This window comes from Lates calcarifer, linkage group LG15 (assembly GCF_001640805.2).
Source record: "Lates calcarifer isolate ASB-BC8 linkage group LG15, TLL_Latcal_v3, whole genome shotgun sequence".
NCBI lineage: Eukaryota > Metazoa > Chordata > Actinopteri > Centropomidae > Lates > Lates calcarifer.
The window spans coordinates 24,103,647-24,122,708 of record NC_066847.1 but is presented as its reverse complement, the minus strand read 5'-3'; the positions used below and the strand labels follow the sequence as shown (position 1 = coordinate 24,122,708).

Sequence of the window (19,062 nt, the reverse complement as noted above, 5' to 3'; positions counted from 1 at the left end):
CATACATTTTAATGCTGTGGTTTTTTTTTCCACCATCTTTCTCTGTCTCTCCAGTCTAGTTGGGTAATATCAGTGGAGTTAGCTATCGGACCAGAGGAAGGAATCAGCTACCTCACAGATAAGGGCTCAACGGTGAATATGCATATACACACACACACACAACTCAACTTGACAGATCTAACTTGGCACTCTCTCATGAATCATCAGCAGCTTTAAAATGTGCTTTCTCTGTTTTAAAAAAATGTAATGCCTTCAACACTACCATACACTGTGTACTTCGAACGGACAAAGTGGCAGTCGCCCATACTGCCCTCTACTGGTTCATCTCACATCTGTGGTCGACAGGTTTTCTCTTGTGTCCTCGGTTGTTTCTTGAACACACAGTGTGAGCTGGAAGAAGCCAGATGTGTAATCACCAGGTGACATTGTTATGAAAATTACACAGCTCTATCAAGGACATGCTCGCTGCTGTGAGAACTCAAAACACAGGAAACAGCTGCATACCCTTAACTCCAGAGCGTAGATTGACTTATTAAATTATACCTTAAAGAAGACAGACAGCCTGTCAAATTGTCAGCAATTAGTTTTAATGAAATTCGTCTTTGCATGAAAATTAATTAGAGCTTGTCCTTGTGGCCTGTATAAGCACATTAAAATTCACTCTTGATGATATTAGCTTTGAACTGAATTAACAGCACCAACATATTCCATATGTTATATGTGGTTTTTAATCTCTCCATGTGTCTGTCTTTGTTCCCGCAGCCTACACACTTAGCTAACTTTAACCAGGTTCAGTCCATCCAGTACTCTGCTTTGGAAGAGAAGGACAGGAAAGGCATGTTGCAGCTCAACGTAGCAGGAGCTCCAGAGGTAAAATACACACCCATACACTATTCCACTGGATTTTCCATTGATGGCTGGTTCTTTGTGGAACCATACTTATTGTCTGGGATTTGTATATTACGTGTGGGGTAATACCTGAAGTTGTATGTTGAATTTAAATCATTGATTCACGTGGAGTTGAGGTATTTTAAGCTGGAAAACAGTGCCCATTCTCTCATCCAAAATACATGTTTTTCAAAATGACAGTGAGGCAAAACTATGTGTATGTTGTATTTTGGTTGGCTCAAAATGACATCATAAAGAATTTATGTCATTCAATTTTTAAGCAGCAAAATATTTTTTTCTCATGTAATATAGCTTCTGCTTGTTTATATTTTAAGTGGTAGTACCAAATAAAGAAAAAAGAAAAAACATAAAAACCTGTAGGGAAAGAGGGAAACAGTACGTGGGAGGCTGAAAGGGGGTGTTGCCATTTTCACTCAAGTGTCAGAGTGAGTGTGTCTGTCGAGAGTGGGTGCACGTTCACAGCGGGCTAGTACAAGTGGAAGAACATGTGTGCATCAGTGCTGGAGTATCTCTTTAGGTTTTTGTGTGTGTAAAAGTGTGTGTATATGTGCGCTGGTAGTGGACGTTATCACTAATAAGGCTCTCATTGTGCCACTGTGAAGCAACTCTCTGTCCCACTCTTACACTAATCCTTCTGTGCGTGTGGCGTGTGTGCATGCGCGCATGTGTAGCCTCTCACAGTCACCACGGCATCGCTGACTACAGCAGAAAACATGGCTGACTTGATTGACGGATACTGTCGGCTCGTCTCCTCAGCTACTCACTCCTTCATCGTAAGAGTCCACAAAGGTAGGACATGAATCCACTTATGTAGTTTACGCTTGCTGTACTAGTGGTGCAGTTGATATTTTTGGTCTTATTTAGATGGAAACTGGGAGCGAAAGAGAAAAAACCCTAACATGTTTTACCTTATACTATAAATAGTACTTTGGGCTGAAGTTGCTGTCAGCCATCTTTCAAACAGTAGTCAAGTCTGATTGTGGCCGGTGAGGCTTTATGGCTGTCACTTTGAATAACCAGTCTGTGTTTGGTTAGCCTTTTCTAAGAATAACTATGGCAGCAAAGAAATGGTTACAGTGATGTTGTAGCTCTAATATGAAGCCAGTCTGTTCTATTCTCTAACTCGTGTGTTCATTTTGTCTCTGCAGAGGGGGACAGGGCTCTGCCTTCAATACCAAAGTAAGTCAGCTGACTCTGTTTACACCAGCGGAGCATTTTATGAATTTAAAACAAGGTGTCATTTTCCTGTGAGAAATTAAAACATTTTGAAATACACTGTTCCACCTGTGGGACGCGCTTGGTAGCTCTGCTTTAAGTGTGTTTTGGTTTGTACTGGACTTAATAATCAAAAAAAAAAACAGACAAACAAATGACACTGTGCTTTTTTGTGCTTCTGTAACTTTGATAGTCACTCATACTCACCCTGAACTTTTGCTTGTAGAATTAACTGTTCAGAGGAGACCAGGGTTATGACTGTAATCAAAAGGAGTGAAGACTACTAAAATGTTTTATTGTGGGTACATTGTGTTTTGGCTTGTGCACAAAAATGGGGGGGTGGCTGTGGAAGGGGTGTAGTCAAAGTTCTTGTGAGCTTTTTTCTCATTTTGTTTTGCATGTCAGAATTTGTTTTGTTATTTAAATGAACCTTTGAATTGGCCATATAACGAATATAATATTCTTTATAAGGTAGGACAGTCTTTTATAGTTATAGTGTTTGACATTCTAAAGCAGCACACATGACAGGATGTGGGAGGATCCTCTATTAATCTTTTTCCACTACTATCTTCATAGCTGCAACAGGGAGGTCATTCAGAATCCGTTGGTTTAGATGTGAACCAAATCCTAAAAAAAATCTTTTTCTTCTCGCTTGCACAGAGTTTCAAATCATGAGAAGCGGATGGAAAAACGGATGGATGGAGTACGGACCAGAGCTGTGTGTGTCTCAGGTATTAAGCCCCTGTCTCACTTTCTCCTTGCCTTGTCAGTCTCTTTCCCCCCATGTGAGTTTGTCTCTCTGCCCGCTGCTCTAAATGTCATGAATGACAGTGACTGCAAAGAGTTAGATAAAGGGTTCATAGATATGTGTGCGTCCCCGGTTTCAGCCCTATAAAGCCTCATCTGTGTGTGCAGTGAAGAGTCCTTGTCTCGCCAGATGTCCCCATGGAGAGCTTTAGTCACTGTCACTCTGTCTGTGCCCTGACTGTCTGCTGACCTCTGACTAAGTCACACTTAACACAGAATTAAATGAAACTTACCCCAAAGTCGTAAGGTAACACTTCTAGCTTTAATTGTCTATCTTATAACAGTACAACTAATATTTCTCTCCCTTGTCTCCCTCATGCTGCATGTGGCTTCTGCAGGTCACACTAGTGGCGATGGTAAACAACATTCTTTCTATTAACACTCCTAAATTAGTAATACAATGGAATTCCTGCTGTGTGTCTACATTTAGTGTGCTGTATGTGTGTACAGTATCTCCCCTGTCTATCTGCCTGTAACTGTTGCTGCTTTATCCATGACTCAACCTGTTTTTCTCCAACTTGTTTCTCTGGAAAGAATGAACCTTTCCATCCCTCCCCTTTCCTCATGTCTGCCTCTCTTTCTCTCTCCTGCTCTATTGTACTGTCTCATTGCTTTTGTGCAACTGTACTGTCCAGTAGTACATGAACATTTTAATTGTTGTGCATGTGTTTGGAGTCAGGTATGGTGACAGGCTTTTGGGAAGGTACTCGATTATGGCGTGTTTCTGTTACTTTTGGCATTTTCACTCTTTGTCTGTGGAGGTGTGTTCACTGAGCTTAATGATGATTTGATTTGTCTATGTGTACTATGGGAGGTGGTGGATGTAGAGACAAAGGATATGATTGCAGATGTAAATCTTGGCAATACAAATCATTTTGTATTAATAACCGAGCTTTAAGTTTGTATTGTGTCAAAGAAGATGACGTCAAAGTTCTGCTTTGCCACTGCAGAAACGGACGACTACGCTGAGATCATAGATGAGGAGGACACCTACACCATGCCTTCAAGTAAGTGGACACACACGTGCACACAAACATTGCAGGCTGCTTACTGTATGTGACAAGTGGAGAAACAGAGTGACAGGTGTTCAGACTTTTGTTTGAGATCGTGCAGCTTACTGCGCGTGCATGTGAGAATACGTTTCGTGTGTTTAGGTTTGAAGATTGCTGGGATGATAGGGCGAGGATTAAAGGTCTTCAGGAGACATGAATGTGTGTTGCTGGTGCTGTGTATGATTCTTGTGTGTGTCTGTGCATTTGCAGTTAGGTTGGGTTTAGATCAGAGTGATGAGACTTGTGCTGTATCACAGGTTGACTCCATTTTCAAAATGTTGACTTTGATCTAATTTGTCTTTGTCTTATCGTTTAGTGAGGGAGGGGGCTAGTAATTCTGTTCCAAAACCAGATAATGGATGAACCTATTAAGTACATCTAAGACACATGCAGATTCACCTTTGAAAAATATTTTATCACTATTTTCCTTCTAGTTTCTTTTTCAATGAATGGATAACATGATGGCTGATGTTTTGTATGAACCTGCATTTTCCATGGTCACATGTAGCAATATAATATAAAAGGGGAAGCCACTTGAACCTCATATTATGTGTGTATTATTAGGTTGGCGGGCTATATTTGTTTTCGTGAGTTGTCATATGATTTAAGGAGGGTCACAGCTTCCTCTGCTGCATTGACACATTATCTTGCCACAATATTTTATGTAACAGTGAACAATTTTCAAATAACTGTCTCCCACTAATCAGTGCTATATAATGAGTGTTCAGTTTGACAGTGTGCTATTATTTCAATTTTAGGCATCAGTGTAGAGGTTTCTCTGACCTTGGAGTATCTATCTGCTGTTTGTGATAAACATCCCTCTGCATTATTACCTTAAAATGAGATCTGAGTAAATATGAGGGCCTGCTGTGCTGCTGTTGCTGCTGAGTAGTGCCTCACTGGGTAATGCTAAGTGGTGATGCTACATAGGCAACATTTAGGAGGCAGTGAAGATGGGCAATATCACCTTCATCTAGGATGGGAAATGCAGCTGGGACAAATGACATAGTGGGCTGTTGGGATAGTGAAAAAAAAAAACATGAACTACTCCCATTTGAATTGCCTCAAAATGCTGCCTGGGTATCATAAGCACATGTTGTTCCATGCAACCAAATTCCAACATGGCTTTGCTTTTTGACCATTCATAAATTATAGCTTTCATTTTACCCCTGTGGATTTGCAGGTGTGAACACACAAGCTCATACAGAGAGAACAAGTGAATCAAACGGCACACAGAGTGCTAAATGTCCACACTGTAAATGACCAAAAACAAAAATCATCACTGTTATTCACGATGTCTGTTGCATGATTTTGTCAGATTTGCAAATGACTGATTTTGTTAGAAATGATCTAGTTAGATTAATACACTGACATACAGTACATAAGCTGGGGAAGGTCACATTTAGCTGTTTTTGTCTTCCATGAACACTTTCAATGTCTGTTTTGTTTTTGTTAAGTAGCAGGTTGTCAAGCAATAAGATGGGTACATTTGGTGTTGAAGTTGTTTTTGCATTGTAAAACACTCCTTTTATGAATACTACACTATCTAGTGGTGAGCAGTGGTGTGTGTGTTTGTTGCCTCGTTTACTCTTTGTATATAGACAACAAAAATTAACCATCTTCAGACAAAACACACTAAAAGGCTTTAAACATTATAGAGCAAGTCATTTTATACGATCAGGGACACTTTAACTAGCGCTCAGCACCTCTAACTTAGCTGCGTCACTGTCACACCCACAATCACAGCAATTGTTAAAGTAACACTGACATAACTAATAAAGACTGCAGTAACATTTTATGGTTCTCTGTACTCACAGCTAGTTATTTCTGTCTCCTATCACTAACCCATTTTCCCAGAATACTATGGACTAGATCAAGGTAAAGATTGGAACGTACCATAAGTCTGGTTGTATTGTGATGGCTCTTTAATTTGGTGGTTGTTGTGATCCTTTGTTTTTCTTTACTTTTGCTTGCAATTGTAAAATAAAAACCAGAATTTATTTCTGTATCTGTACCCTGTTGATTTGACCCCCCCCCCCAAATTGATGTTTGATGTGCTGTCAGTTTTTGGCTAAACTGGTGGTAACCTCAGAACTGAGTCCCAGTTGTTGGACATAGATCTTGTTGTGTATTTTAAATGTTAAAGGGAAAAAAAAGTGGAACAAACAGTTTTCAGATACTTTTTTCTGAAAAAATCAATAATAACACCAGCAAGTGTTGAAACCCATTTAGTGCTCTGGGTAACAACAGCATGGCAAGAGTTCAAAAACTTTTTTCTTTAAATACCATTTAATCAAGCAAGTCGACTAAGTGCATGTTCCTATTTACAACTTTGGCCTGGTGGAGGAAGTGCTGTGAGACCAAGGGTTAAAATAGATACATATGTGTGTGCTGTATGATTTTAAATACAAACCACTAACACATAGAGTAGTCCCACTCCATTGTTGAACTCTTAACGTTTGACTTTTTAAATATCAGGTTACATGGGCGATATTTAGAGGCACACAGGCATTAATTATGGCTTACTGTACATTTTTGTTACTGTATGTTGCAGCCCATTTCCACATTTAGTCCCAGGCATCTTATTGCCTAACATCATTGTCTCTAAAACTCGCACATGTACTGGACATTTTACAACAGTGATCGTCATAGAAGAGAGGTCCAAGAAGTCCATTTGTCAAATGTAAACTGACATGTTATGTTAAATTCATATGCTGATTACATGGACAAAGTCAGGTCAACAGTGCCATGCCTTTCTGGCAGAGCAAACCACCAGCCTCTCAACAGCCAACATTTCACAGACATCTTTATTTCTGTTTTCTTAAAGCCAAATTTAGAAACGCTACATTTTTACCAGCCTCACTTTCCAAAAGTACAAATGAAAACTGATGGGATTATAGTAACAGAAACAAATTCCTTTTGGTCCAAGCAAGTGTAAACCAGCCTGTGAGCTTTGAGTCCAGGCCAGTTATGTTCAACCTGACTTTATCCGTATTACATTTGAATTAGCTTAGAAATTCATATTCATATTTACATTGAGTGTTAATGGCTGTTGTTTGTCTGTGTTACATGGCATGTCTGGCTGTGGTTTGCTGATGCTGTTGTTGCATGCTGTTGACATTGAGCTATGCTGATTGCTATAAAGCCAAGCTTGTCAGAGTAGGATTAACTTTATTAATCCAGAAATTCAGGATAGTTTTTCTTATTTTTTGTTCTGTTTCAAATAACCCCCTACAAACGTATTCATAATTTTTATATATATATATATATATATATATATGTATATACATACAGGGCTATTCTGCACACTGCAAAGAACTCTGACAAGCTTGGTAAACGCGAAGGCCTGACTAAGAAAGCGTATGTGTGGGCACTGACGTGTGTTTTTGATCTGAAGGTTTGTGTGTTTGTCCTTTTTTGTGTGTCTGTATCTGCGTGCATTCATGTCCGTGTTTATCGTGTATCTAGCACGGGACTATGAGATTCAGCGGGATCGTATTGAGCTGGGACGCTGCATAGGTGAAGGGCAATTTGGAGACGTTCACCAAGGAGTCTACATCAGCCCGGTTAGTAATCTCTATCTTTATCTATCTGTCTAAACAATATGGCTGGTCCTTAGCCTGTGAGAGATTGACAGGTGGCAAAAATGGAAATCCATACAAATGTTATAGGATTATACTCTTCACTCTCAGGACAAACAGTTCTGTAGATACCAAAATATGGTTCATGCTCTTATTTATAAAGGCAAAATATCTACTGACCCTGGCTGTCTTTGTTTTCTCTCACACTCCCTGCAAAGTTGCTTTGAAGCTAACTAAAAAGAACGACCCATGCTTGAACTTATGTCACAATAATTGCACATGTACATCATAGTTGTAACAGAAGAAGATGATGTGATGGCCTTGCTACTCAATAACCATGGTATACTCACATGTCTGATAATTTAATAAAGTCGGAAGTTAATTTGTTGGTTAATTTAAATCTTATTAGTTTCCTTTTTAGTGTCTTATATGCTATTGAGCTCAGAGCAGACACTGAACAGGCTTAATATAGATGTTTGTGTTGTAATGCTGACTGTGCTGTTTTACTTGGTGTATCTGTTTCTTGCAGGAGAACCCAGCTCTGTCTGTGGCAGTGAAGACGTGTAAGAACTCAACGTCAGACAGCGTCAGGGAAAAGTTTCTCCAAGAAGCATGTAAGTTCCTTGTTGTGTCTTGTGTGTGCATCACAAAAAAAAAAAATCTTATTGACCCTGGTTGTCTTCGTTTTCTCTCACACTCCCTGTAAAGTTGCTTTGAAGCTAACTAAAAAGAATGAACCAAACTTGAACAATAGTTAGTCATTCTGTGAACTGACCTTCGCTCCCCACTTTTTTCCCTGCAGTGACCATGCGTCAGTTTGACCATCCTCACATTGTGAAGCTGATGGGAGTTATCACAGAAAATCCAGTCTGGATTATAATGGAGCTCTGCACACTTGGGGAGGTAGGAGACTGATAAGGATTTGTATAAGCGTGTGCTTTACATGACTGTGTTCTATGTCTGTCTCGGTTAAAAATAGATTTTTGGTCTATGGCACATAGTCAGTAGCTCATTTTTGGTTTCCATTCCATTTTTCTCTGGATCCATTGGGACAACAATATTTTGGTGAAAAAAGTGAACAGAAATACAGAAAACATTTGTATAATGTTTATTCTGTATTCCTGTTTGCTTTGATTGATGATATTAGGTTTCTTAATAAGCATAGTTTGAGGCAAATCTCAACTCACAATGATGCACCCTTCATATGTACAGGGGCTTCGGGAAGTATTCAGACCCCTTAACTCATTGCACACTGTATTGTGTTGTAGATTCCATTTTAAATGGTTAAAATTGTCATGTTTGCCTATTAATATACACTCAATAACCCATCATGACAAATTTGAAATTTTTAGTAAAGTTGTTAGAAATCAAAAACTGAAGTCTCTCATTTACAAAAGTGTTCAGACCCTTTGCTGTAGCACTGTAAACTGTGGCCAGGCGTGAATGCAGCCAAGTACAGAGAGATCCTTGAATGAAACCTGCTCTAGAGTGGAAGTGACGTGAGACTGGGGTGATCGTGACCTTTCAGCTCAACAAGGACCTGAGGCATAAAGTCAAGAAGCAGTGGAGAGTCTACAGGACAAGTCTCTGACTTTCCTTGAGTGGCCCAGCCAAAGCCCAGACTTAAGCCCCGCAGAACATCTGTGGAGAGACCTGGAATTGGCAGTTCAAACACACTTCCAATCCAATCTGATGGTGCTTGAGAGGATCTGCCAGGAAGAATGGGCTAAACTGCGCAAAGCTTGTGGAGATTTACCCAAGAAAACTCAAATCTTTAATTGCTGCCAGAGGGGCTTCTACAAAGGACTGAGTTGATGGGCAAAAGTGGCAATTGTTTTCCATTTACAATTAAATCTGCAACACAGTATACTGTGCAAAAAGTGAAAGGGTTTGAATACTGTCTGAAGCCAGTGTGAGCAGCAGTACAGAGGAGAGGAGGTAATATACTGCTCAAATTAGATAACAAGGATAATGTCCCCACTAAATTCTCCTCAGGTGGCTCCTGGTCCTCATAGCACAGCTTGTTTTATGGACCTGTTTAAATGGCTATTGTTATTTTCACACATTGTTTTCAATTTCTCCAGCTATTTCTCTTTGTCTCAATCATTAAATCTCTCTCTTTTTACTACTTCTGCTTTCCCTGCTTTCTCTCTCCCTGTCTCTTTGTGTTTTTAATGGCTGTTGCTCTCTCCCTCTAAAATCTCTCTGTGCTTTTCTTTTTATCTTGTCTGTTCTCCATAGTTGCGGTCGTTTCTCCAGGTGAGGAAGTACAGTCTAGACCTGGCCACTCTCATCCTGTACTCGTACCAGCTCAGCACGGCATTGGCCTATCTGGAGAGCAAACGCTTTGTACACAGGTATGCAAGAGGGCATCCTGAAACTACAGTATACCAGAATATTTAGAAATTATGAAATGAATACCCCATTAAATCTCAATTAATAAATAATTATTATATTATTATATATTATTATAAATTAAATATTAGGGCATGTTTGTTTTGCTACGTGGCCTGAGCACCGTAGTAATGATGTAGATCTTTCACAGAATGGATTGATCTGTTTACCAAATAATTATTGTCTTTTAATAGTCATTTGTAATGACAGGGTAGTTGGATGTAGAAGTATATTATTTTACAGCAAATAACAAAAGTCAGGTGTTGCCACCTTCTGAGAGGAGCATTAAATTGAATATTTATAAATGGAGACATGTCCTGTTATAGGAAAAAAGTATTGACACAAACTTCTAGTACATGGATACTCATGTCTCATGAACATGCTAACTGACATGGAGGGGTGAATTAGAGATACTAAACATCTTACTGTGCTGTTTTTCCAGCAGTTACATGAGAGATATAAATTATTATCTCATGTGACAAGTGTCAAGTAGATTAAAAGAATAAATGGCAAAGTGTCTAATGACCTCCTCTAACCCTGGTTTCATCATCTTTAGGGACATTGCAGCGCGGAACGTGTTAGTGTCTACAGTCGACTGTGTAAAACTGGGGGACTTTGGTCTGTCGCGATACATGGAAGATAGTTCTTACTACAAAGGTAACAGTATTTGCACCATACACACAGGTTCCCCATTAAAGCACACTCCACCATCTCCAATGAACGTCTTATGTTATAATATATATAGAGAGCCAATATTATTCATAGAACATATATGATCTGAAATGATTAATGCAGTAGTAATGTAATGTCTCCCTGATCCCTGTTTTTCAGCATCTAAAGGTAAACTGCCTATTAAATGGATGGCTCCAGAATCCATCAACTTCAGACGATTTACCACAGCCAGTGATGTCTGGATGTTTGGTAAGTTTAATTCAATTTTTTTTCTTCCTTTCTTCATTTCTGTGTCAGTTTTGTTTTGTGCTGTAGCAATAGGTTTTTACTTCTGTTTTACCTTTCACTATCCTGTTTTTTACAGTATTTAAGAGCCAATACGTGGCTGTCTCATAGTGACAGAGTTTCTATGTTTTTCTGTCTCTCCACAGGCGTCTGTATGTGGGAGATTCTCATGTACGGCATCAAGCCTTTCCAGGGTGTGAAGAATAACGACGTCATTGGCAGGATAGAGAACGGCGAGCGGCTGGCGATGCCCCCTCAGTGCCCTCCTACTCTCTACAGCTTGATGACAAAGTGTTGGTCTTATGATCCCAGCAAGAGGCCGCGCTTCAATGAACTCAAAACACAACTCAGGTACTAAATCGTGTGGTTTAAGAGTGTGTGTGAGCCTATCTGTCTTGTCTTTTGAATTTATGAATGAATTATGATTTCATGGTTAAGATTTCTGGATGTTCTTGTGTCCATTTGCACAAGCCAGTTTTTGTTCTTCATTGTAGGCTTTGGCTGTAATAGACTGGGTGAAAGTAGCCCAACAAATGATTTGAATTGTGGAAGAAAAGGGGGATCCAGGGGCACATTCATTACATTAGGTTAATTACATTTTCTAATATTCTGAAAATAGAAAAGTTAATGTCTTTGCATTCTGATTTCTGCATAACATGACACCAGTTTCAGTAAATGCATTAAGTAGTTAGACCCTGAAATTTAGCTTTCAGTCTGTCTTTTATAGGGGCAAATGTACGATTTTGATCACTTTGAATCCCGCTGCATGGTTTTCCTTGCTGTTTTCTGATTATTAGTTTAGATAAAGGAATATTCCACAGTAAATTATGTTTTGCAGAACAATTTTCTTACACTTCCCTAACAGCAGGTGTCACTGTCTGGCTGTGTTAATGTGACAAGTAGAGCACGCAAAGAGCTGCTGCAGATATTATGCCAATTATATGAAATTAAGAAACATACTGTGTCCTTTTTCTCTGACTGCTGGTTTAACGTCAGACCGAGGGGATCATGTCAGTGTTGCACCAGGAAGGTGCTTTTTGTCTGATCTGATTTAATCCAGTTTTAAATACTACATGAATGTTTCATTTTTAATAAGGGACATGAGAGGGTAAATTCCTGTGTGGTGAAAGTATACCTGCCGTAGACACTGTACTAATGTCACTCAAAAACAGTTCTGTGGATAATAGTATTGTAATGTTGAACAAATTTTATTAACATCCCAAACATGCTGTGGATTTTTGACTATGACAGCAGTTATTATATGTGAAGTCTTGAATCCTGCCCAAACCCTCTGTGCAGCAGTCGTATACAGTGCAGTTTGTAACTAGCTGGCCAGTAATATCTTTTTCAGTGTTTTGGGTCTACTCCAGCACACTTGAAATAATGACTAGGAGGTTAAGGTGCTTACTTTCATCCATAAGGGTTTTTGGTGATGTTGACTTCAATTCAATTTAGGAGACATAGCTCTCTGGGGAAATATATTATATAATATAAATGACAACAGTGTCTTCACAGTTCATCTGATGTGTAATTAAGACCCTCACGTTAAACCCTGAAAGTTAGTACCTTTACCTCATGAGTATGATTTCTTTTTAAATCCACACTTAACAGGCTCCACTTTACCTCCTGTTTGAGCCGATGACGTTACGGTTGGCATAGTAACAGAGATGTGATGATGACAGAGATAGATTAATTGAGACATCTTGGTCACGCCTTACCTTCTTGTTAAGTGATACATCACTGCCTTGTTACTAGCTTTGCCTGGAGACAGATTTGGAACGAGAGAGACTTTATCTATCAAGAGACGATGTCCTGGGCATGTTGTGATCAGATATGGCAGAGCTAGACAACACTGTTAGTAATTTAAAAACTTGCTGACTAAGCCCCAGAGTAACGCGTCACTGTGATTATTTTCCTTTGAACAGGAAAGGGCCAGCCTATTCGTCACTCTTGTAGCATACTACTAACTGAACTAGACATTAAAGTATTTAGGAAAAGTTTTATCAAAGAGACGGAGAGTTGCGCTGACAAGACAGGCAACTAACCTATGAACAACAGGGCATGGTGTCAGTTATCATCAGGTGAGAGGAGAGGGGAAAAAAGATGATTTCACTTGTAAATTAAAGGAAGAGATTGACTCCATAAACCTGACATGTTTTATGATTTATGTGCCAGTGTAGGGTTACATTATATGATTATAGTTAATGCTAATCATAGGATGCTAATAGCCAAAGTGACATCACCAGCTCTTAATTTTTAAATTTCCCCAGCACATTTGAGATAAATAAAAAGCTGTTTTAGATATAGTATGTGCATGCATGATGATGCTTGACAGGACCCTTTGCTTTGCTTTGTGTAAAAGAATCGAGATCCCTGTTTGTACAGATACAGTATTGACTTAAATCTAAGACACTCCTTCTCTCAGCAGAACTTGAGTGAGTAAAATAATTTTTTAAGCATCTCGAATACAGAATTGAACAAGAGTTAACACTAATTCTTTACCATCAAGTCTTTCTTACATTTTCCTTTTGGTACACAGTAGGGGTAAGTAAGGGGTGCAGCACCAGTAGAGCTTTTCCCAGCCACCATGACACAACAATTCTTAATCATTCAGACATGAACGGACCTGTAGTTTTTTGGAAATGATGTTTCAGCATCGCCTCTGATGGCGAGATAGATCATAATAACAGGAGTGGTGGTGATAATGAAAGAAGTAGAAAACAAACTGAAACTCAACAGTGGAAACAGCTCATTACACTTAATCATGACATTTTACATGAACTACTCATCAGGTAAAGTCAGGATCTGTACCTCAGATCATTCACTACTGGACCTTAATAATGCACATGTGCTGTTTGTTTGCTTTTTTTATTTACACATGATCACAGTGATCTTCCAGATTTCTCGTTTTCACTTAAGAGTGGGTTGCCCTAGATGAATTTAAATAAATGATAATGTGGCCAGATTGCAAGGATGCTTTTACAGCACTGATCAAAGTTGAATCACTGCTTCACCTCAGCAATATGTTATTCTGAGGATGTCTTCCCCTTAAATTCTGACATTTACATGCAAATAGATTTGATTTAACTGGGAGCTTAATAACACACCAAATACCGCATGTAAACATGTGCATGTAATATGTTTTTATGCAGTAATACATTTGCTTATTATTCAAAACTGAATTAACTAGGAGAAAACTAGATGTAATGTATGAAACTTTACCTCACATCATTAGTATTGAGAGCTGAAGCATACTTTTCTGTTGACAAACTCATACACACAGAACAACGCAAGTTTCAGGAGCCCAGCAAAATGCCATCATTGTTTCCTTCGGCATGCACATTCTCACTCTGTCTTGTTCTTTTTCTCTCTCTTGCACACACACAGAAACAGGAAAATAAGAGTACATATTTAACTCCTGTGGTTTTATGAGTTTGCTTAAAACCAGCATGACTCACACCTTAAATTCCACCACGATTCCTCTTCCAAATTTTCTCAATGTCAGCTCTCCTCTCATGGCCCCTAATCCTACTCCTCTTGCAAACTCTACCTTTTGTGTGGTTTTTTTTTTTTATCCTCTCCTCCTGAACTCTTTCACCTCCTCATTGTGTTCTCCTGATCTCACTCCCTTATTTTGGCTCCAGCTGAGCTGCAGTCGTCCACATCGTGGAGGTCCGCACATTTGACACATGTGCGGTGTGTTTGTGGTTGTATGTTTTGATAGGCTGAAGACTCGGGATGGAAAAGTACATGTGAACTGCACTTGGGTGCAAGGCTGACAAAATTAAGAACATGTACTCTAATTGGCTATGATACCTTGAAGAAATAGTGAGGAACCCTTAATGTGCCTCATCCAGTGTCTTGGAAACCAAGTCAATATTGACCATGTTCACTGTGGTCACTGACTATTAATAGGAGAAACTCATGCCATATAAGGTTATACAGTTTGGTTTACTCTTGGTCTGGCCGGCTTTTATATCATAATATCAATTATAGGTCTCTCCTGCCAAATATGCAGCTCTCAGCTACTACTACAGTTTTCCTAGACTGCAGACCAACATGAGTGTGTGTGTGTGTGTGTGTGTGTGTGTGTGTGTGTGTGTGTGTGTGTGTGTGTTTACACAGTGGGCAGCTGCCAGCAGGAGGGGAGAGAGAGAGAGAGAGAGAATGAAAGAAGGAAGGGAAAAGGCAAGCAGAAGTAGTGTAGCTCTGTTCTCCCATGGTAAAAGCTAGCAGATCAAGGCTCCTAACTCTCATATCTTATTATCCTGATAGTAAAGTCTATGTGTGCTGATGTACCACTGCCTGAAGTCTAGTGGGGTTTTGTATAGCTGCAACAGAGCAAATTTGTGTCATCCTGCCAAGCAGAAGTAGGTTTTATCTGTTTAGTGTTGCTGGGATTCTTTGTAGTTATTCATGTCGACCTTCAGTAGCGAATCAGTGCTGAGTGCGGCTGGCGCATCATCATTTTAGTGGCTAGGATATTCTCCTCAAAGTGCCTCGACTGGAAATACTCTGGTGCTATCAGATAGGCCTTTTCAAAAGGTAAAGTATGGTCTCTTCCGTCTCATTAGGCTTTTCTAAATGTTGCGGCATCAGCCTATAATAGAGTGAATACTTTATTTCCCTGCTGTGTTTATGTGTGCAAGTGCGCTGCGTTCAGTGGATGCTACAGTACCTGTGGGTTTTTGAGCAGCCATTTTGAGTGCCTCTTAAACATAATTCATAGTTGATTGTTTTCAAGTCTTCTACTGATCTTCAAGAGGAACTGTGTCTCTTTGCATGTCCTGCTTAAAGGATGGGTTCTCATTTGATCATGTCTGTCCTAAAATAATATCACATATTCACATCAGCCATAGGCACATTGAAACAGTTATTGGTCTCTGGAATTGTCCTTCGTGGTTGGAATGAGATCCCCTTGTAAAAAGCGATTTCAGTTTTCTCACTGATGGGAGAAATCCAAAGATGTTGGTTCAGCAATCTCAGTTAGATTATTTAAGTGGGGATCTTTCAAAATTTAAGTGTTTGTTTTCATGGACAGTGTATCCTTTCTGCAGCTTTGGGTTAGTAACACAGAGTGTTGAAGTACAGGGTGTCACATGCCAAGCTGGAGGGAATTTAATGTCTTGCTCAGGAGCACTTCAGCAGGATGGATGCTTGATGCTGTTAGTTTCAGCCTGAGTTAAAGCCACCTTACTTCCTTTTGATTTGTACTGCTGTGTATGAAGTTTACATCTTCCTCAACTGCTCAATACTCATCAGTATCCACTATTCTGGGCAGCTAACAGGTGAGAACTACGTGAGTGAAGCAGGGCGTTGCTAAAACGTCCAAGATTGTGCAGTCAGCCAAGCCTGAATAAATAAACCTAAAGGCCTTGTTTTTCCAGGTGGTGGCGTGGTGTAGGTGGGGGAGGAGACAGTCAGTGTTGATGATGTTGCCAGGTGCTGATGTTATCATCATCACCCAAACACATACATGATGTCATTTATTGTTAAACTATGAGGCAAGGTTTGCAGAGTCACTGATGACTGGTTACATTTGGATCAAGCCAATTGCTTGGCTTGTTAAATAGAAATTAAGTAGCAAGGCCAGGGACACAAAATTACAATGCTGATATGATTGTAAAACACTACTTTCTGGGAGAAAAAAGCCCTTACAAGCAGTTAGAGGCCCTATTTGTTGTCACTGTTGTTGTTTCTCTAACCTAAAAAGTAGTAACTGATATAATCATCATGTATTTAAATCATCACTGCTGGCTGAGTAAAGTAAAAAATACTTTCAGTAATGACATTTTTTGGTCATCTGTTCAAAGCAGTTGATGTTTAAGCCAGTGGTCAGTGTGTTGGATCTGTTTTCACAGGTTATTTTAGTGGAGTAATGTTACCTCAATACTGATACTGTTGTACAGTTGTGCATGAATGTGTGTTGTGACGGTAAAGAAGGACTAAACCTGACAGGAGATGGACTTGGACAGGTGCAAGGACACACACACACACACACACGGCTGGAGACAACAGAACAGGAGGGTAATGATGTTGCTAGAAATAGCCCTTACCCTTGTTGAGGAGAGTAGAAAGAGTGTGTGACTGTTGGAATGTTGAACCCTTCAGTTTTCTGTTTTCTGTTTTGCGAAGCCGTCGGCTCTAAAGCAGCAGCAGCTCCTTCCTCTGGGAATCTGGGTTTGATTTAGCAGCAGTTTTCCCAGGGAACGGGTCAGCGTGAGTAATTTTAGTGGGTGAATTCAGTGTGGTATCTTTGGCTACATTAGACCTAAAAAATGCTTGGTTTGGGGCGTGGGACTTTGCTTCATTTCCAATTGATTCAGTTTGTTAATTTGTTGATTTCCTAAGCAAGACTAACCAAAGATTTACTGCTTTAGTTGCAGTAATAGTTTTGCCTGACACAGCGAAAAGATGATATCAGTAGTTACTGTGAATATACAATGAAGGGTTAAAGTTGGAACTTTAACTTTGAATATAAATATGTAAATACTGAAATTAAAGTAAATGTCGCAACATAATAGCTGACCATCCCAGCACTACCACAAAGTAGACAGAGAGTTTTTCAAGCGTCTGATGCCAAAACCATTGACACAACTGTTGAATTGTTTTTGTTACTGGGAGTATTGACACATTGAACATCATTGGGAGTTATATGAGTGTTCAGGGATGGACTGATGTGTTAGTAAGAGACTGAGCAATAAGATATTTCATAACAAAATGGAATTTGTTTTTCTTAGTACTTAGTACTTAGTACTGTAGTAGTTTGTGTTTTGACGCTCTGTACAAACTGTGTTCGAGGAGAATTCTCTGTATGCACAAGTTCACGCGGCAATTAAACTCTGACCCAGAATAATGTCTGTGTGTTTATGGGGTGCCGTCTTTACAGCAGGGGGTAGAAAAACACTGGAGCAGACAATTTGCTTGTAAAAAATAAACTGTTGTGTTGGGGAAGACCTAAATATGTGGGTACTATTTATAGTAATAACAGTCTGAAGTGTTAATGCCATGTCTTCATTTTTGCATTTGCACTAGAGATTGTTACAGAGACAACCCTGTCTATTTATCATCTACTGTCTAAGCTTTCTTTTTGTCTCTTCCCAGCACTTGATTAAAAGAGGTGACAGTTCAGCAGACACACACAAACATACCAGTACCATCTGTGTGTTACATCATCTCTCTCCTTGTTTCCAGCACTATATTAGAGGAGGAGAAGGTCCAGCAGAAGGAGAGGAACAGGATGGAGATGAGGAGACAGGTCACTGTGTCCTGGGACTCAGGAGGGTCTGATGAAGCACCACCAAAGGTAAGACATACACCACATGAATTTGTGTCTCTGTGTGAGTATCTGTGTGTGTGTGTGTGTGTGTGTGTGTGTTTTGTCTGAGGGCAGCAGTAAAGAGTCTGTGTATCTGCTGTGTTTGTGCTGTTTACAGTCAGACACCCTGATTATTGCAAGTCCCATCCACTCTTTAGTGAAGGATCGCAGCCTCTCTGATTTCGTTTGGAGTTACTGATATATCTTTTGCTTACTTTGCTGCATTCCTGATTGGAAGTGGACCCCATTAATATTAAGACATTAAAACTATTCTGGAGGATCCTGGTGACATGTTTAGTTCAATTATTGCCTAAGTCCGTTTTCAAGCGAGGTTTTCTCAGCTTTTCAAGGAGGAGTGTCAGGTGGGTGTAGCAAAGTCCCATATCATGGTTAAAAAAAAAAAAAAAAAGATAAAATGAATGTTTTGGTCAGAAGACCACTGATCATGTGACCTTTATGTCACTTTTTTTTTTTTACCAGCTTTTGCATGTGTAATAAATTCATTCTTTTTTGTATCTGAAAAGCCTCTGTTCTGACATTTTTCACATAATCACACTATAATGGACAGATTGAGGTTAGTATTAGAGTCTTATAGATTATAACAAATGACATATACTGGGGCTTTTTGTTATATGCATCTTTAAACCCTTGACCACCACCAAACTCATTTGCACATGCTGTGGAAAATGATCAAAAACTGCAACAAGATGTATGTTTCTAACTGGCTGTCTTGCAATGTGTAAACAAGGTGGATTTTCTGAATAATTACCTTTGACTAATATGACCCTACCTCTTAAAATGCGCTTTTTTTAAAGACCATAAACCCCAC

At 39.4% G+C, this 19,062-nt stretch overlaps 1 protein-coding gene across 10 annotated transcripts in view; it reads left to right on the top strand.

The window, feature by feature from the left end:
* Positions 1-19,062, top strand: part of LOC108889485 (focal adhesion kinase 1) — a 59,814-nt gene that overhangs the window by 23,333 nt on the left and 17,419 nt on the right. For 5 of the 10 annotated variants that reach the window (XM_051075912.1, XM_051075909.1, XM_051075913.1 and 2 more), the window contains 16 exons: positions 55-132; positions 763-870; positions 1,581-1,698; positions 2,058-2,088; positions 2,785-2,855; positions 3,270-3,287; positions 3,882-3,938; positions 5,841-5,861; positions 7,452-7,549; positions 8,094-8,178; positions 8,367-8,467; positions 9,806-9,921; positions 10,515-10,615; positions 10,790-10,879; positions 11,062-11,266; positions 18,110-18,221. In XM_051075912.1, the coding sequence (XP_050931869.1) occupies positions 55-132; positions 763-870; positions 1,581-1,698; positions 2,058-2,088; positions 2,785-2,855; positions 3,270-3,287; positions 3,882-3,938; positions 5,841-5,861; positions 7,452-7,549; positions 8,094-8,178; positions 8,367-8,467; positions 9,806-9,921; positions 10,515-10,615; positions 10,790-10,879; positions 11,062-11,266; positions 18,110-18,221 (1,410 nt within the window). Of the gene's footprint in view, positions 1-54; positions 133-762; positions 871-1,580; positions 1,699-2,057; positions 2,089-2,784; positions 2,856-3,269; positions 3,288-3,881; positions 3,939-5,840; positions 5,862-7,451; positions 7,550-8,093; positions 8,179-8,366; positions 8,468-9,805; positions 9,922-10,514; positions 10,616-10,789; positions 10,880-11,061; positions 11,267-15,118; positions 15,461-18,109; positions 18,222-19,062 lie in introns of those variants that run through there. The other 5 variants (XM_051075915.1, XM_051075910.1, XM_051075911.1 and 2 more) reach the window with 4 other exon arrangements.